General features: G+C 39.0%; 2 protein-coding genes across 2 annotated transcripts in view; one reads left to right on the forward strand and one right to left on the reverse strand.

The window, feature by feature from the left end:
- LOC122907377 (cytospin-B-like) overlaps positions 1–17,127 on the reverse strand; it is a 426,680-nt gene that overhangs the window by 258,184 nt on the left and 151,369 nt on the right.
- The window catches only part of LOC122906811 (A-kinase anchor protein 10, mitochondrial-like), a 72,711-nt gene that overhangs the window by 43,697 nt on the left and 11,887 nt on the right, over positions 1–17,127 (forward strand). Inside the window, 7 exon segments of the mRNA XM_044249213.1 lie at positions 86–184; positions 5,103–5,141; positions 5,144–5,186; positions 5,976–6,099; positions 7,143–7,279; positions 10,283–10,427; positions 12,806–12,979. Coding sequence (XP_044105148.1) covers positions 86–184; positions 5,103–5,141; positions 5,144–5,186; positions 5,976–6,099; positions 7,143–7,279; positions 10,283–10,427; positions 12,806–12,979 — 761 coding nt within the window.

The following is a 17,127-nucleotide window of genomic DNA, read 5'->3' on the forward strand; positions in this document are numbered from 1 at the left end:
AATAGGTCTGCTGCTCCTGATTCTGGTCCATTACTCATCCAAGTTGCTCTTTGAATTTTGAAGTTTTCCCCTTCTTTCCTTGCAGGTATAGAACAAGATGCAGTGAATACTTTTACCAAATATATATCTCCAGATGCTGCTAAACCAATACCAATTACAGAAGCAATGAGAAATGACATCATAGGTAAGCAGTGCTTGAAGTTATGGCAAAAATAAATAAATAATGCATGGTTTTGGTTATTAGCTAAGAGATTTTTTTATGAACATGGAATTCAACATATCCTTTCCTAGTCTGTTTTCAGAGCACGTTATATATCTACTGTATCTCACTTTAGATTTTCCTCTCTCATATATTGGACCCAAATTTTTAGATTTTGATTCAAGTAACAACAGCAGCAAGGAAGTAACAGTAGCACACATTTATTGAGTACTCAGTGTGTCCCAGACAGAATTGTAGGCACTGTTCATGGATAAACTCGAATCTTCTAAAGAACGTTGTAATGTAAATATAGTTGTTATTTTATAAACGAGGAATCAGAAGCACAAAGAGAGTAAATAATTTGCCCAGAGTAACACAACTCAGACACGGCAGAGTCAGGATTTGAAAATAGACGCCTACACATTAAGTAGTATGCTATTTGGCAGTGTTTTTCAAACTGTAAATTCAGACCAGTCTCCTCTTAGACCTAGCTTTCTGCCAAACAAAGGACTAGAATAGAAAAATTGAAAGTGCTCAGTAATAAGGCCAAACAAACATTCCAGGCCATTGTTTTCATATACGTATATGTGTACTGTGTCACGTAAATCTATGTCTCTGTAGGTCCTCGTAAGAAAAAAATTGGGGGCGCCTGGGTGACTCAGTGGGTTAAAGCCTCTGCCTTCAGCTCAGGTCATGATCCCACGCTCCTGGGGTTGAGCCCCCGCATTGCGCTCTCTGCTCAGCAGGGACCTGCTTCTTCCTCTTTCTCTCTGCCTGCTTCTCCGACTTCTTGCCTACTTGTGATCTCTGTCTGTCAAATAAATAAATAAAACCTTCCAAAAAATTGTCAGTTTTTGCTGCGTCGTATCAGAAGGACCTTAGGTGCACCTGTAATCACAGATGACAGTGGTTTGTTTGTTTATTAAATAAATCTTGTATTCCTATCAAGCCCGAGTACTGAGTTTTAATTTTTATTACAGGGACTTTGTATTTTTGATTTATGAAATGAATCATGCTGTTAACAGGTTGTTCCCAGCAGGGGGCTCCTGAAGTCTTCACCAGAGATACTTTGCACTCAGTCATCGTTGGAGACAGTAAAACCCTTTCCTGTCTGAGCTGTAGTTCTTAAATTGGCCCACCATACTTCCCAGTGAACAACTGTTGGCTATTTTGGGGCCCGTCAGGTGCCGGGCCCATTGTTTTCCTTTTCTTTCTTCCACACAGATGCTTCTAGCATGTAGGTCTTGTGGATAGTGGTTGTTTGTCCCCGTTTACTTGTATTTTGGGTTTTCACCCAGTTTTGTTGCAAATGTTGTCATTGGATTTTGGCTTTTCTATGTAATTCCTCTCTTTTTATGTGGGAATTTGTGGCTACCATCTTCCAGACTTCTCTAGACCAACATTTCTTGTGTAATAATACAACTAGGGTGTCCTAACTGATGAGAATTTGACTCTTGGGGGAATTGGTTGGCTAGTGATTCCTTTGGGGACTCGTTTGTACCAGCGAATAACCAAACTATCTGGGTTAGGGGAGAAAAGGGAGAATTTTTGAGCCAAATACATTACATTTAAAAATGAAATATCAGGGGTGCCTGGGTGGCTCAGCGGGTTAAGCCGCTGCCTTCGGCTCAGGTCATGAACTCGGAGTCCTGGGATCGAGCCCCACATCGGGCTCTCTGCTCAGCAGGGAGCCTGCTTCCTCCTCTCTCTCTGCCTGCCTCTCTGCCTGCTTGTGATCTCTCTCAAATAAATAAATAAAACCTTAAAAAAAATGAAATATCAGGGACGCCTGGGTGGCTCATTCGGTTAAGCGTCCACCTTCAGCTCAGGTCATGATCCCAAAGTCCTGGGATCAAGTCCCACATCCAGCGCCCTGCTCAGCAGAGAGCTTGCTTCTCCCTCTGCCTCTGCTGCTCCCCATGCTTGTGCTCTCTTTCTCTCTCTCTGTCTTTTTCTCTCTCTGGCAAATAAATAAGTAAAATCTAAAAAAAAAAAAAAAAAACCCAAAACCCCAAAAATATCACTTCAGTTCTTTTTTTCCTTTTCTTAAACTGTATCAAATTAATGATACAATACCATGAGGGGGAAAATAATCTTTGGAAGTATAAGTTGATAATATTTAGTGATTAAGGGATCTGAGAAAGTTAAAATGTTAATTACCTGTATGTTTTCAGACCATTTTTCCTCTTTGAGCCCCATTCTTCTTAATCTTACCCCATGTTCTCCTCTTTTGGTTGGAATATTCTAATACAGCTGTACTTCAAATACGTTACAGTTGGAAGAAGTCTGCACTTGTGCTGTTACTGTGTACCCCACCTGCCTAGTTTTGCTGTAAATGTTATTCATGGGTTTCTGGTGTTGCTAATTACTTCCTTTTTATATGGGGATTCAGAATAACTCAGAAACTATGCTTCCACTCTCTCCTTCATCTTCTGCAAATCCTTGAAGTAGAATTTAAAAAATATTTTGACGGTACAGCTGATGGAATTTGCTGATAGTTTGAAAATGAGCAGGGTAAGAAGGAAAAAGGAATCAAGCATGACTTCATTTCTTTGAAAAACTTGAATAACTGGGAGAGTGAAGTTGCCATTTATAAAATGAAGAAGATTGTAGGGGTAATAGCTTAAGGGAAAAATCAGGAGTTTGGGTTTGTAGGGGCCCAAATGGTGAAAGTCACGTATGCAGTTGGATATCTGTGCAAGGAGTTGATGAGAGAGGCAGGCCTGGGTTGGCGATGTGTTTGGAAGTCATCAGGATATAGATGGGCTTAGAGCCATGGATAACATTATCCTCAGAGTGAGTATGGTGAGCAGACAAGAGGGCCAAGGACTGTGTCTTGGGGCAGGCCTAACATTCACAAGTCTGGTGGGTGAGGGAGAACCAGCAAAGGAGACACAGAAGGAGCATCCCATAAAGTCAGCTTTGTATCTGCTATGTCTCAGAAGAGTAGGGTATAGTAGGGTATAGTAGTTCTTAATGGAAGCCAAGTGAAAAAGTGTTTCTGGGAGTCAGGGAGTGATCAGAGGTGTGTTAAATCCTGCCGAGATTTTAAGTAAGATGAACACTAGGAATGGAATGGGTTTGCCAGCCTTGTGGACAGCTGGTCCGTCAGTTACCTTAATTTCAGTGGACCACTGGAGACAGAAACTTCATCAGAGGAGGCGGAGTGAGGACAGCAGGTATGAGCAACTCCTGAGAGGCATTTTGCTATAAAGATGAGCTAGAAGAGGATGTTAAGTCAAGGGACAGTGGTTTTTGTTTTGTTTTTTTGTAGTGATGTAGTGATGTGTTATAAGCATATGAGATATAGCATACAAACAAGTATGTATGTATAGGGTACAGACTGTAGCTGGTGAGTATGAGGCAGCAACAAAGGAAAAATTGATGCAGGAGACAGAGGACAACTGCTGTAAGAAAGAAGTCTTGAGGAGGCAAAAGAGGATGGGGCCCGGTGCTCAAATGCGGAGTGCACGGTAGAGGTCCAGGTAGATGAGGGAGTGATGGAAATAATTTTCTCATTGCTTCTATTTTCTTATTGAAGCAGGAAGCAAAGTCATCAGCAGAGAGAGTAAAAGAGCTGTTAAGGTGTTCCAAGAGAGAGGAGAAACTGGGTTGTGTGTTGTCTGGCAGAGTATGAGAGTAAATGGACCCGGAAACTGTAGTACGATCCTTGGGTTTCATTCAGGTCTCACTAAGGTCATGAACTTTAGGTGAAACCAGCCATCGTGGGTGAATGTTTTTTTTCCAGCCATATTTAATAGCTGGCTAACCAGCTTACTGATGTGCTGCGGTTTACTTAGGTAATTCCTGATTTTAGTGCATTTTGTGTTTCTACCAAACAACATTCGGATAAACTTTTTTACAGATAAACCTTTTTTTACAAATCCGTAACTCTTTTAAGTTGCTGTCTTAGAGTTGCTGATTGAAAGGGCATGTTTATTTTTAAAGCTTATGCTATAAACTCCCACAGTGCTCTCCAGAAAAGGATATACCAGTATATTCTCACTAACACTAGTTAGTGTCTGTTTTCTCATGTCCTTGCCCAAGCAAGGCAGTGCAGTGTTAAAAAATTAAACTTGTGCATTGTTATAACAATTTTGTGCCAGTTTACTAGACAAACGGGTAGGGTGCCTCCTTATTCTAACTTGTGGTTATATTTATTTGACTGCTAGTGAGCATGTATATTTTTTCATATTGACCATTTTATGTTTATTCTTTTTTTTAAGTTTATTTAATTTTTTTTAGTAATCTCTACACCCAGCCAGCGTGGAGCTTAAACTCACAACCCTGAGTGAGCATCCCCTCCAGACTGAGCCAGCCACGCACCCATTTTGCAAACTACTTCTTCATGTCCTTTCCTCATTTTTCTTTGGGGACATTTTTTACTAGTTTGTAGGAGCTCTTGATATATGAATGATAATAATCTGTCATATACAGGGTAAACTGTCATTGGTGCTGCACTCACACCCCCCCAGTTTGCCTTTTTTAAAAAAAAAAGATTTTATTTATTTTGACAGAGATCACAAGTAGGCGGAGAGGCAGGCAGAGAGAGAGGGGGAAGCAGGCTTCCCGCTGAACAGAGAGCCCGACGCAGGGCTCGATTCCAGGACCCTGAGATCATGACCCGAGCCACCCAGGCGCCCCCCAGTTTGCCTTTTTAATTTTGTTTTATGGGTGTGTTAATGCATAGAAATTAATTTTATGCTAGTGAATCTTTTGATTTCTGCCTTTATATCTATGGTTAGAAAGACTTTTCCTACCTCAAGATTGTATGTCCATCTGTATTTTCTTAGCTCTATTTAAAACTTTCTGATTTGTATGCCTCTCCAGTTATTTCCTACTCTGATCCACAAAGGCATATGGTTTGGATTTAGTAGAAATGTATTTACCATTTCTTTTACAGCAAAGATTTGTGGAGAAGATGGACAAGTGGATCCCAACTGTTCATTTTGGCACAGTCCATAGTCTTTAGTGCAATGGAGCAAGAGTAAGTTAATTTCATACTTTCACATTTTGGGTTTGGGGATTTGGGTTCACTCAACTACAAAGAATCAATTTTTGAGGACTTAAGTATTTTGAATGTTTACAGGATCTTATAGGCATATCTAAGTCTACCTTCGTTCGTGGTGTCTTTTAAATATAAATTATGTGAACTCTTAAAACACATGTTTGTTTTTAATGTTAGTATTTCTTAAGTTAAAAGAATTTTTTTAAAATTCTGAAGTCATTTGGGGGTTAGAATAGTGTGACTATTAGAATTTATTTAAGCTATGCACGTGTTCAGTTAGATACCCTAATTTGTTAGCGCACGCTTTAAGCTTAATGGTTGCTCTATGACTAAATCCACATAGATTTGTTGATACTGCCTCCATGGTTTTTTTTTTTTAGATGAATTATTTTGCATGCCCATACAGAAAAAAATGTACATATTGATTCATTTAGTATTTATGAAAAGGGTGCTCTTTGCAAGGCATAGTTAGATATAGTACCTGCTTTGAAGGAAGTTACATCCTATTAAGAGAAGTAGGGTATGTTCTTTGGTTACATGTAATATGAGGTAGCTTGTGTCACATGCCAGAGGAAAGCTCCAAAGTTTCTAAGAGGTGGGAGAGATTACTTCCAGGTCTAGGAACCAGGAACGACACCATGGGAGGAGAGGTAGTGTTGACCTAGGCTTTTAAGATATATTAGGCACAGAATGGAAAGAGTATATTTTTCCCAGTTAAGCTCTTTCCTTGATCATTCCCTCAAAATTTCCCTTTTTGTCCACGTGCAGGCACTTTAGTGAGTTTCTGCGAAGTCACCATTTCTGTAAATACCAGATTGAAGTGCTGACCAGTGGGACTGTTTACCTGGCTGACATTCTCTTCTGTGAATCAGCCCTCTTTTATTTCTCTGAGGTAAAGTCTGCATTTCCTTTCACACTCTGTTAGAGCATTCCAGCCTCTAAACTAGAAATGCTGGGACCCCCCCCCTATAGAAAATAACATGGAAAAGCCAAATCATTTCCAAAAACATCACTGGAATGAAATAATTTTCTTAGGTTAAGTTGTACACCTAATGGCAAGAGTACTTGAATGGCATATCAGTCAGAGTAAAGAGAACATGAAAACTCAGTGTAAAATAACTCTTAATTTTGAAAACTTAATTAAACTTCTTACAAGATAATGCCTACTTTTAATTATCTGGAGCCATTTTAAAACCATAGACTTTATACTTGATTCCAGGGCACACATATTTGTGGACCAGACTTCAGAAGAGAGAAAGAAAAGGAGTAAATTTTTTCCTACTATCATCACTTTTATTTTAGCCACCTGATAGGATTTCTCAAGCAATGAATAGATTAATCTCTTTGAGGCATATTTGTTAGGTTTCAGCAAATGAAATTCTTTCCTTGCAAAAGCAAGTGACTATTAAGTAGAGAGGAGAGGATTTTCCAGGCTCACGAAACATTAACGTAGATAGACACTTGCACTCTGCCTCTCCCAAGAACAGAGCTTTTGGTTGATTTGCTTTCTCACTCCCTCCGTTTCTCGTAAGTTTAAGGCCCCATTTGTTCAGGTTGTGGTGGCTGCATGGAAGGATGGAAGTGATTGGGTTTAAAAGACTTGGTCTGCTAAGTTTACTTTTTGTATGTTAGCCACTGAGGGACCACGGATCATCTTTACTGTGATTCTGACTCCAGTTCCCTTAAGTTTGTACCCAGCAGTGTGGTGGGGTTTTTGTTAGTTGTTTGGTTTTTTCCCCTCTGTGAGAATGATCTTCAACTTTTCAGTCTCAAGAGCGACTGTGAGTTGCTGACTGGCATGAACTGAATGAGTACATCTGTTTTTTTTTTTGTTTTTTTGTATATGTTTTCCATTTTTAATGGTTGGCGTAATGGATTAGAGATGGTTAGAGAAATCTATCGATAGTCTTGTGCTCTTGTATTTTTCCTTCCTAGTACATGGAAAAAGAGGATGCAGTGAATATCTTACAGTTCTGGTTGGCAGCAGATAACTTCCAGTCGCAACTTGCTGCCAAAAAGGGCCAGTATGATGGACAGGAGGCACAGAATGATGCCATGATTTTATATGACAAGTGAGTTTTATTGATGTATTCAGCATCTGGCAAATATTGAGTATTTGATATGTATACATATCAAATACTCAATATACAAAAATATACTCATATACAAAAAACATATCCATAAAACTGGATGTCTTTTATCAGAAGTAAAGACATCCAGTTTTTGCTGTCAAGGAGCTCACACGGAATAGCATAAAAGCCTCTTTTCCTATGGAACATTTTAGGATTCTTAGAAAAAAATATTTCTGCTAGGGGAATGGGTGGTTTGTGTTTGGAAGAAGGATGATGGTGGTGGAGTTAGGGGAGATTTCACAGAAGAAAGATTTGAATTGAAACCTGAATAATGAATGGAATTTTGCTAGCCGGAGAAGGCGGGAAAGAACATTCTAGACAGAGGCATTGGCACAAGCAAAGTCAGAGAAATCTAGGGTGTGGCACTTCCAGGAAACTTGAGTTTGGGTAAGTAAAACTTGGGTAGGCAATCTAAGAGGAAGATGAAACTAAAGGGAATGTATTGTAAAGGGTATTAGATATCTGTGTACAGGTGTATCATATTTCTGGTGCAGATCTGTGCAGCCAAGTTATTACTCATTGAATAAGAGTTTTTCATTGGTCTTCATTGAAAATGAGAGGATGGCAAAATCTTACAGTGAACAGAACTGAGAACATCTGGTCAGTCGAGTGCTAAGCCTGTGGTCAGCCATGTCACCCTTTTTTTTTTTTTAAAGATTTTATTTATTTATTTGGCAGAGACACAGCAAGAAAGGGAACACAAGCAGGGGGAGTGGGAAAGGGAGAAGCAGGCTTCCCACCGAGCAGGGAGCCCGATGCGGGGCTCGATCCTAGGTCCCTGGGATCAGGGCCTGAGCCCAAGGCAGACACTTAACAACTGAACCACCCAGGCGCCTCCAGCTGTGTCAGTCTTTTAATTTTCATTAATTCTGTAAAGAAAAGTAATGTGCTATTTGTATCCACAAGCAACCGCTGAGAGGATAACTTGACAGTAGAGGAAAACCACGGGATGTCAGGGTTGCAAGAGAGCTGAGCGCGCATCTAGGTCAGCGGTTCCTGAGCACTGCTCTGCAGGTCCGTGCTAGGCTGTCTGCATAAGAACCAGCTGGAAGCTTGTTAAAAAAAGATTTCCATCCCTCCTCTCTAAGAGATTCTGATTCAGCACGTTTGAGGCATGACCCAGGAATCTTTATTTTTAGAAGATACCCCAGATGATGTTGATGGGTAGCCAGATTCGGGATCTAGTCTAGTTTTCCCATTTTGCAGACAAGAAAATGAAGACTCTTTTTTTCTCAAAGTCACAGGGCAAGTTAGTGGCAGAACTTGAGCTGGATTGCAGTTCTTCATGTTTTCCCAGTGTTTGTTTTAGTATAATACATTTGTGAGAAATATTACATAAGAAACATTGCTAATGGGACGCCTGGGTGGCTCAGTTGGTTAAGCAGCTGCCTTCGGCTCAGGTCATGATCCCAGGGTTCTGGAATCGAGTCCCACATCGGGCTCCTTGCTCGGCAGGGAGCCTGCTTCTCCCTCTGCCTCTGCCTGCCTCTCTGTCTGCCTGTGCTCACTCGCTCTCTCTCCCTCTGTCTCTGACAAATAAATAAATAAAATCTTTAAAAAAAAAAACATCGCTAATATGGATTTGGAAATAGCAAGTGTTTTCTTTTAGAAATTTGGTCTGGTGTGCCCCAAAATTCAAATCATGGAGGAATATTTGCCAACTTGTTTTTACAAGTTGGGAGACTGTTTACGAAAAGGCTAATAACAAAATAATTTTTTTAAATTTTATTTTAATGCTAAAATAGAAGAGTGACACTAGTACCAAGGTCCTGGCTGGAGTTCAGTAGCCACCCAGAGCAGAGACCCTGTTTGCTTACTGGATCCCATTTTCACATTGGGAGCCATTTTTAAATGAAGATCGCTGTATGGCATCCCACTGGTACTGTCACTTTGTCAAGTTCATTGTGCCAAATTTGACTTCACCAATCCCAGTTCTTGAGGTTTTTAAAAGATTTATTATTATTATTATTATTATTTAATTTGAGAGGTAGAGTACGAGCAAGCATATGAGGTGGGGAAGGGAAGATGGTGAGAGAAAGAATTGAGAATCTCAAGCAGATTCCCTGCTGAGTCTGGAGCCCAACAGTGGGCTCCATCCCATGACCCTGAGATCATGACCTGAACTGAAATCAAGAGTTGGACACTCAGCTGACTGAACCACCCCGGTCCCCATGCCCGTTTGGTTTTGCATCTTATGTATGTATCATCACAATCATACCTGATCAGTCTTTCTGTGTTTGTATCATAGATAAGATTTAGAAGTCCCTAGAATGCTTGGAAGAGAACCTGCATATATTTTTTGCTTTTAATCCTTTTTTTGGTGTCTACCTTATAATCCACTTACCAAAACAGTAGTTTTGCATTATATCTTGTGAAGTTAGAAATCTTTGAGGTATCATTGATTACTCCTTTTCCCTTCTACACCCACTCCTCATCAAGTCCTGTCATTCTATCCAAATACCTGAAATCCATCTAATTGACCCTCGGCGCTATCATAGTTTGAATTCCTGCATGTTTGACTTGTGCCTTGTAGCTACAGTGGTGTTTTCTCATTGTGTCTGATGCAGAGATCTTTTCTGCTCCCTTTCCAGAGGGAAGAACTGTGTCTTACCCTCTTTTAAGTCCATTTCTGTCTCCTGGGTGTTGAACAGAGAATAGGGGCCCATTAAATATGTGTGATTGGTTTCTTTTTCTTTTTGTAGTCTGACCCTCAGCGATCTTAAAACAAGAACTGAGGAAGATGGAAGGACAGAGAAAGGTAGCAAGTTGACCCAGATACCTTTGGGGCTGTGGGAATAAAGGTTGCAGCACGGCTTCTAGAAGCCAGCTCTCAAGTCCTAGGTCCACAGGCTGAATCAAGTAGCCTCATAGAAGAGTAGGTGCCAAAAGTTGCTTATCCTGGCTAGGCAATTTGGTTTGACTTTGGCTGTCTTTATACCACAGGTATTTCTCCCTCCAGGCCACACATCCTCTTGGATTTGATGATGTTGTGCGATTAGAAATTGAATCCAATATCTGCAGGGAAGGTGGGGCACTCCCTAACTGTTTCACAACTCCATTACGTCAGGCCTGGACAACCATGGAGAAGGTAACCAAGAACTTCAAAAATATTAAACCGCAGGAAGTTTATACTGGTGAAACCCAGAAAACATAACATGGGAAAAAACCAAGTGTAACAAAACTGGAAAATTGAAGCAGTGGAGCATGGTGGTTAAGAGCAGAGGCCTTGAGTATGACTTTGTATGTATTACTTTAGCCTTGTTAGGCTGAGTGACCTCAGGCTGTTACTGAAATTCTTTAATTCCGGTTTCTGTTATCCTTTAAAATGGAGATAATTTGGATACTTACCTAAAAGTTATTTTAAGGAGGAAAATGAGGTAAGACATGCAAAGTTTTTCTTACTATTACGTCCAACACATAAAAGCATTAAAATATGTTAGTGGCTATTATTACTGCCTTTATTATTAAATTTTCAAAAATAATTAGATAGCAGTATTAGGCAAATTTGCTTAAAATGACCCAAATATTTTATCAGTATCTATCAATGAGGTTTGAACACTAGTTTCGTATATTGTAACTCGTGGGGTTTTACTAATAGCTTAATAATAAGGTATTAGAATTTGTGAATGATTTCTTTTTCTAATGAACTAGAGCAGATTTTACCAGGAATTGCACAGAGCCCAGGATAAGCCCATGAAGTTATGTTGCTTATATATGTCATGTGTATTTGGTGGAAAAGGATTAAGTAAGCACTGTTGAATAATACATGTAAAAACTGAATTTCAGAAATGTGGAAGAGTTACATATAAAAATCAAATCATTAAAAAGCTCATGGTAAACTGAATAGAGTATCAGCTATTGCCCAGAGATGAAAATTTTTTCATGATTAAAATTAAAATCTTTCTGATCGTAAAGGAAAAGTTCCAAATCTGTATCATATAAAGAATGTAAATTTTCTTAATAAAGTAAAATTAAAATACAGAGAAAAACAATGTGAAAATATTTCTTATAAAATGTGCATATGTAAAGAACTTTCACTAATTTTAAGAATTCTGTCAAGTAGATAAATGAGAAAAAGACGTGGATGATTTTTTATCAGTACTTTGAGAATTTTTGTGTTAGGTATCGGCATTTCAGCGATAGAAGAAACGTGGCTTCTGCCCTCCTGGACCTCTGTCTATAATGAAGGCACACATTAAACACAGACAACTTACAGTCATGTGCTAACTGCTCTGAAGGAAAAGTTGGTAGTAGGAAATGCCAGTAATAAACGTGGGAACTTATTCAGCATCATTAATAATTTTTATTTTTTTATTGTGTTATGTTAGTCACCATAAAATACATCATTAGTTTTTGATGCAGTGTTCCAAGATTCATTGTTTATGCACCACACCCAGTGTTCCATGTGATATGTGCCCTCCATAATACCCACCACCAGGCTTACCCATCCCACCACCCACAATTTTTAAATGTAAATAAAAATATCCATATTATCATTATGCACTTATTAACAGTGATTTGGAAAAACATATCTGGTGTTGGAAAGCCTGTGTCAAAACAGAGACCTTGATATATTGCCAGTGATATAAATTGACAGCATCCTTCTGAAGAGTAAATTGGCTATATATATCAAAGCTAAAATAGGGTGTCTGAATGGCTCAGTTGGTTAAGCAGCTGCTTTCAGCTCAGGTCATGATCCCAGTGTCCTGGGATCGAGTCCCACATCGGGCTCCCTGCTCATCTCTGCTTCTCCCCGACCCCTCTCCTCTCATGCGCTCTCTCTCATTCTCTCTCTCTCAAATAAATAAATAAAATCTTAAAAAAAAAAAAGCTAAAACACTCACACTGTTTAACTCAATAATCAAACGCCTGATAATTTATCTTAAGGAAATCAATTCAGAAGTAAATAATAATAATAATATATACATAAAGACTTTATAACCAGAAAAATCTCATTTCAGATTAGATCCACTCCCTGCATGTTTTCTGGTCACTAAGAAGTCTAAATATCAAGTCTATGTAATAGTTTTATGGCAAGCTTTTGGGTGGGGGGACATCTATAAATTGTACTCGTAATTTTAGTCACAACATAAACTGTACACGAAGGGGTAATACTTGGAGCGTAGCAAGGAAAAGCAAAGCCCTGTGTGCTAGCTGGAGGGATTGTGCGTAAAACTTTGTTTTCAAACAAAGTGGTTTCTTTTTTTTTAAAGATTTTATTTTATTTATTTATCAGAGAGAGAGAGAGAGTGAGCACAGACAGGCAGAGAGGCAGGCGGAGTCAAAGGGAGAAGCAGGCTCCCCGTGGAGCAAGGAGCCCGATGTGGGACTCGATCCCAGGACCCTGGGATCATGGCCTGAGCCAAAAGCAGCTGCTTAACCAACTGAGCCACCCAGGCATCCCTCAAACAAAGTTTTAATTGTATTTGAATCCACTTTTAAAATGATGCTTGTCCTCTCTTCCAGGTCTTTTTGCCTGGCTTTTTGTCCAGCAATCTTTATTATAAGTATTTGAATGATCTCATCCATTCGGTCTGAGGAGATGAATTTCTGGGAGGAAATGTTTCCCTGACTGCCCACGGCTCTGTGGGCCCTCCTGAGGACTCTCACCCCAGTGGTCCGGACAGCTCAGCTTCTCAGGTACTCCTCAGTTAGCCTCTGGCGATCGGAAGAGAGGCGTATGGATCCTTTCCTTCAAATACCAGTAACAGATACGGTTTGGAAGTTTTTGTCATAGAAGAAACAAAGTAGAAAATAAAATTAGCCCTACTTACTATATGTCTCAATAAACATGTCATAGTGATTAACGGTGTATTATATTGGAAGATACTGTGTTGTTTCATTCAGGCCGTTACTCTGTCTGACACTCCAGCTGTGGCTTTCAGTAATCAGACAACATGTCATGCATTTATAGCCTTTGAAGAGCTCTTTGTGGAATTATTTGGGAAATTTTAGTGACTACATTTGAAATGCTTTTTCTTTTAAGATTTACTTATTCATTTGAGGAGACAGTGCATGTGAGCATGAGCAGAAGGGAGAGAAGGGAGAGGGAGAGGAGGAGAGAGAACCCCAAGGAGACTCCACACTGTACGGAGGAGACTTGATCTTCCTGAGATCCGACCTGAGCTGAAACCAAGAGTCAGACGTAACCGATTGTGCCACCCAGGAACCCCTAGAATAATTCTTCACAATTCTTAATATTGTATTTCACTGAAGAGTTTCTGGTTTCGTTTTGAACTGTAGTGCCGTTGTACATTTCCTTAATCTTTTTTCGTTTTTTGGAGTGCTTTCCTGTATCAAACCTTATCTGATTCGTTCCTAAATTGGATGAAATGGGTTGTCGCCAAGAGAAGAGATCTAGAAAAATACTACGAAGTTAACTAATTGGATTAAAATCACACAGTAAGTGTAGAGCCAGAACATATTCCCTGTCTAGTGTTCTTCAGCATAACGTAGCATAACTATTTTCACATCACACTGTTGACACATACATAACACTTCAGATTTTTTGACACTGGGCCTTGGATAAATTTTCTTAGTTTCTGTGACAGTACTGCTTATCACCATCAACAAGGCTCTCCTTAGTACGTTTTCTTCCTATTTAGCTTATGTAGCTGGTGACCTGCCGAATGTGGTTGCCATTTTGTTTTTTGAGATAGGCTAGAATGTTTAGTTGTTACTTCAGCACTTAAAAGTTCTAGCTGCTGACCTTAAAATGTATTCTTACATTTTAGGTTGAAGTATAGTATATATACAGAAAACTCAGTATATCATAACTATATGTAGCTTGAAGAATTTTCATAAAGACTTGATCAGTGTATCTAGCATCCAGACAGGAAACATGACATTATCAGTACGTCATAAACCCTCTTGTGCCCTCTTCTAGTCACCCGTCCTCCCTGCTAGAATAGCTACTATCCTGATTTTTGATGGCATACGTTCGTTTTACCTATTTAGTTACGTAATTGAAATCAGTTTATATATACTCTTTTTTTAGTACAGCTTTATTGAGATATAATTCATATACCATACAGTTCACCCATTTATGTTGTATCATTTAGTGATTTTAGTATATTCATAGAGTTGCTCAACTGTCACCAAAGCCAGTTTAAAGTTTTTCATCTGAGAAACCCTTTAACTAATACCGTCCATATCCTCCAATTCTTCCAGCCCTAGGCTACTGCTAATCTATTTTCTGTCTCTATAGATTTGCCTATTCTGGACATTTCATATCATTGGAACCATATGATGTATGGTCTTTTGCGACAGCCTTCTCTCATTTAGTGTGCTGTTTTCAAGGTTCAGCCATGTTTAGCATGTATCAGCACTTTATTCCTTTTTTTCTTTGTTTTGTTGTTTGTTGTGGTAGTTTAAAAAAAGTCATTTACTAGAGAGAGAGAGAGACAGTGTGAGCTAAGGGGAGGGGCAGAGGGAGAAACAGACTCCCCGTTGAACAGGGAGCCTGTCACTGGGTCTGGTCCCAGGACCCTGACTTCATGACCTGAGCCAAAATCAAGAGTCCAGCGCTCAACTGATTGAACCACCCAGGCACCTCAGAACTCTATTCCTTTTATGGCCAAATAATACTCTGTTGTATGCACATTCCACATTTTATTTATATATCAATTGATGGACATTTGGATTGTTTCTGTCTTTTGATTATTACAAGTAATGCTGCTGTACAAGTTTTTGTGTGGATATAGGTTTTCATTTCTCATATATATATATATAGAAGTAGAATTCTTAGCTGAAATGACAAGTGTTTAACTCTGTCCTAATTACCTTTGCTTGGGTAACAAGTTTTGAAATCAGGAAGGAAGTGAGTCTTCCCACTTAGTTCTTCTTTTTCAAGATTGTTTTGACTATTTGAGGTCCCTTGAGTTTTCACATGCATTTAAGGATCAGTTTGTCAACTTCTATGAAGACTCCAGCCAGAATTCTGATGGGGAAGTGCATCAGTTTCATCGATCAGTTTGGGACGAGTTGCCATATAATGATATTAAATATTCTGACCCGTGAACGTAGGATACCTTTCATTTATTTCAAATCTTCTTTAATTTCTTCCAGTAACATTTTGTAGTTTTCAAGTATCAGTTTTGCATTTCTTGTTTCTTTTAAATATTTTATTCTTTTTTTGTTGTTGTTTAAGATTTTATTTATTTATTTGACAGAGAGAGATCACAAGTAGGCAGAGAGGCAGGCAGAGAGAGAGGAAGAAGCAGGCTCCCCGCTGAGCAGAGAGCCCGATGTGGAGCTCGATCCCAGGACCCTGGAATGATGACCTGAGCCGAAGGCAGAGGCTTGACCCACTGAGCCACCCAGGCGCCCCTAAATATTTTATTCTTTTTGATACTATTATAAAGGGAATTTTTTCTTATATTCATATTTTCATTGTAAGCATATAGACATATAGTTTTCTAAAAATTGAGATAAAATTCACCTAACAAAGTTAACTATTATGAAGTGTCTAATTCGGTGACATTTAGTATATATTCAGTGTTGTGCAACCATTACCGCTATCTGGTTCCAGCCGTTTTCATCACCCCAAATGGAAACCTCGCAAATGGAACATTAAGCAGTCACTCCCCATACCCACCTGTATTTTCTTCTAAGAGTTTTAGGCCTTTGATCCATTTTGAGTTAGTTTGCATGTTGTGTGAGTTAGGGCCAACTTTATTTATTTATTTATTTATTTTTGCATGTGGATATCTAGTTGTCCAGAACCATGTGTTGATAGAACTATTCTTTTATCATTGAGCAATCTTAGCATCTTTGTCAAAAATCATTTGACCTTAAATTTATTTCTGGAACTCTCAGTTCTGCTACATTGATCTACATGTATCTTATGCCAGTACTACATTGTTTTGATTACCACAGCTTTACAAGTTTTGAAATCAGGACTGTGTGTCCTCCAACTTTGTTTTATTCAATTGTCAAATTATTGTGGCTGTTCTGGGTCCCTCAATTTCATATGAATTTTAAAATTGGGTTTTCATTGAATCTGTAGGTTCCTTTGGGCTCTGTTACCATTTTAACAGTATTAAGTCTTTTTCTAGTCCATGAACGTGGGATGTCATCCACTTATTTAAGCGGTCTTTAATTTCTTTCATCATAGTTTTGTAGGGTCTCAGTGTACATGTTTTGTATTTCCATGGGTCTTTTTTTTCTGAATATTTTATTCTTTTTGATGCCATTATAATTAGAATTATTTTCTTCATTTCATTTTCTTATTCTTCATTGGTAATGCATAGGAATAAACTTTCCGTGCTGATCTTGTACCTTGTAACTTTACTAAATTTATTTGTTAGCTCTAATAGTTTTCTTTTGGATACCTTTATTTGAGAGAAAGAGAGTGAGCGAGAGGGAGAGAACAAGCCGGGGGTTGAAGGGGGAGAAGCAGAGGGAGAAGCATACTTCCCCACTGAGCCGGGAGCCCAATGCAGGACCCGAACTGACCTGAAGGGGGCGCTTAGCCAACTGAGCCATCCAGGCGCCCTGGTGCGTCTTTGTAATTATTTACCCTTCTTGGTACTTAAAGAGAACTCCCTTCCCCCACACTGTAGGGTGTGTTCTATAATAACTGTCTGTTCAGTTTTTATTTTAATTTAACCTATACCTTAGTCATGTATATTAAGCACATTCCCATCTTTTGTTATTTTAAGCAATGCTACAGTGAATAATCATATATTAGACATTCTGTGGAGCTAAGTCGGCTGTAATTGAATTTTTAGAGGTGGAATATCTAGGAAAACCCGTGGCTCCAGTATTTCCTAGAAATACCAATTCTG

Source organism: Neovison vison, chromosome 5 (assembly GCF_020171115.1).
Source record: "Neovison vison isolate M4711 chromosome 5, ASM_NN_V1, whole genome shotgun sequence".
Classification (NCBI taxonomy): domain Eukaryota; kingdom Metazoa; phylum Chordata; class Mammalia; order Carnivora; family Mustelidae; genus Neogale; species Neogale vison.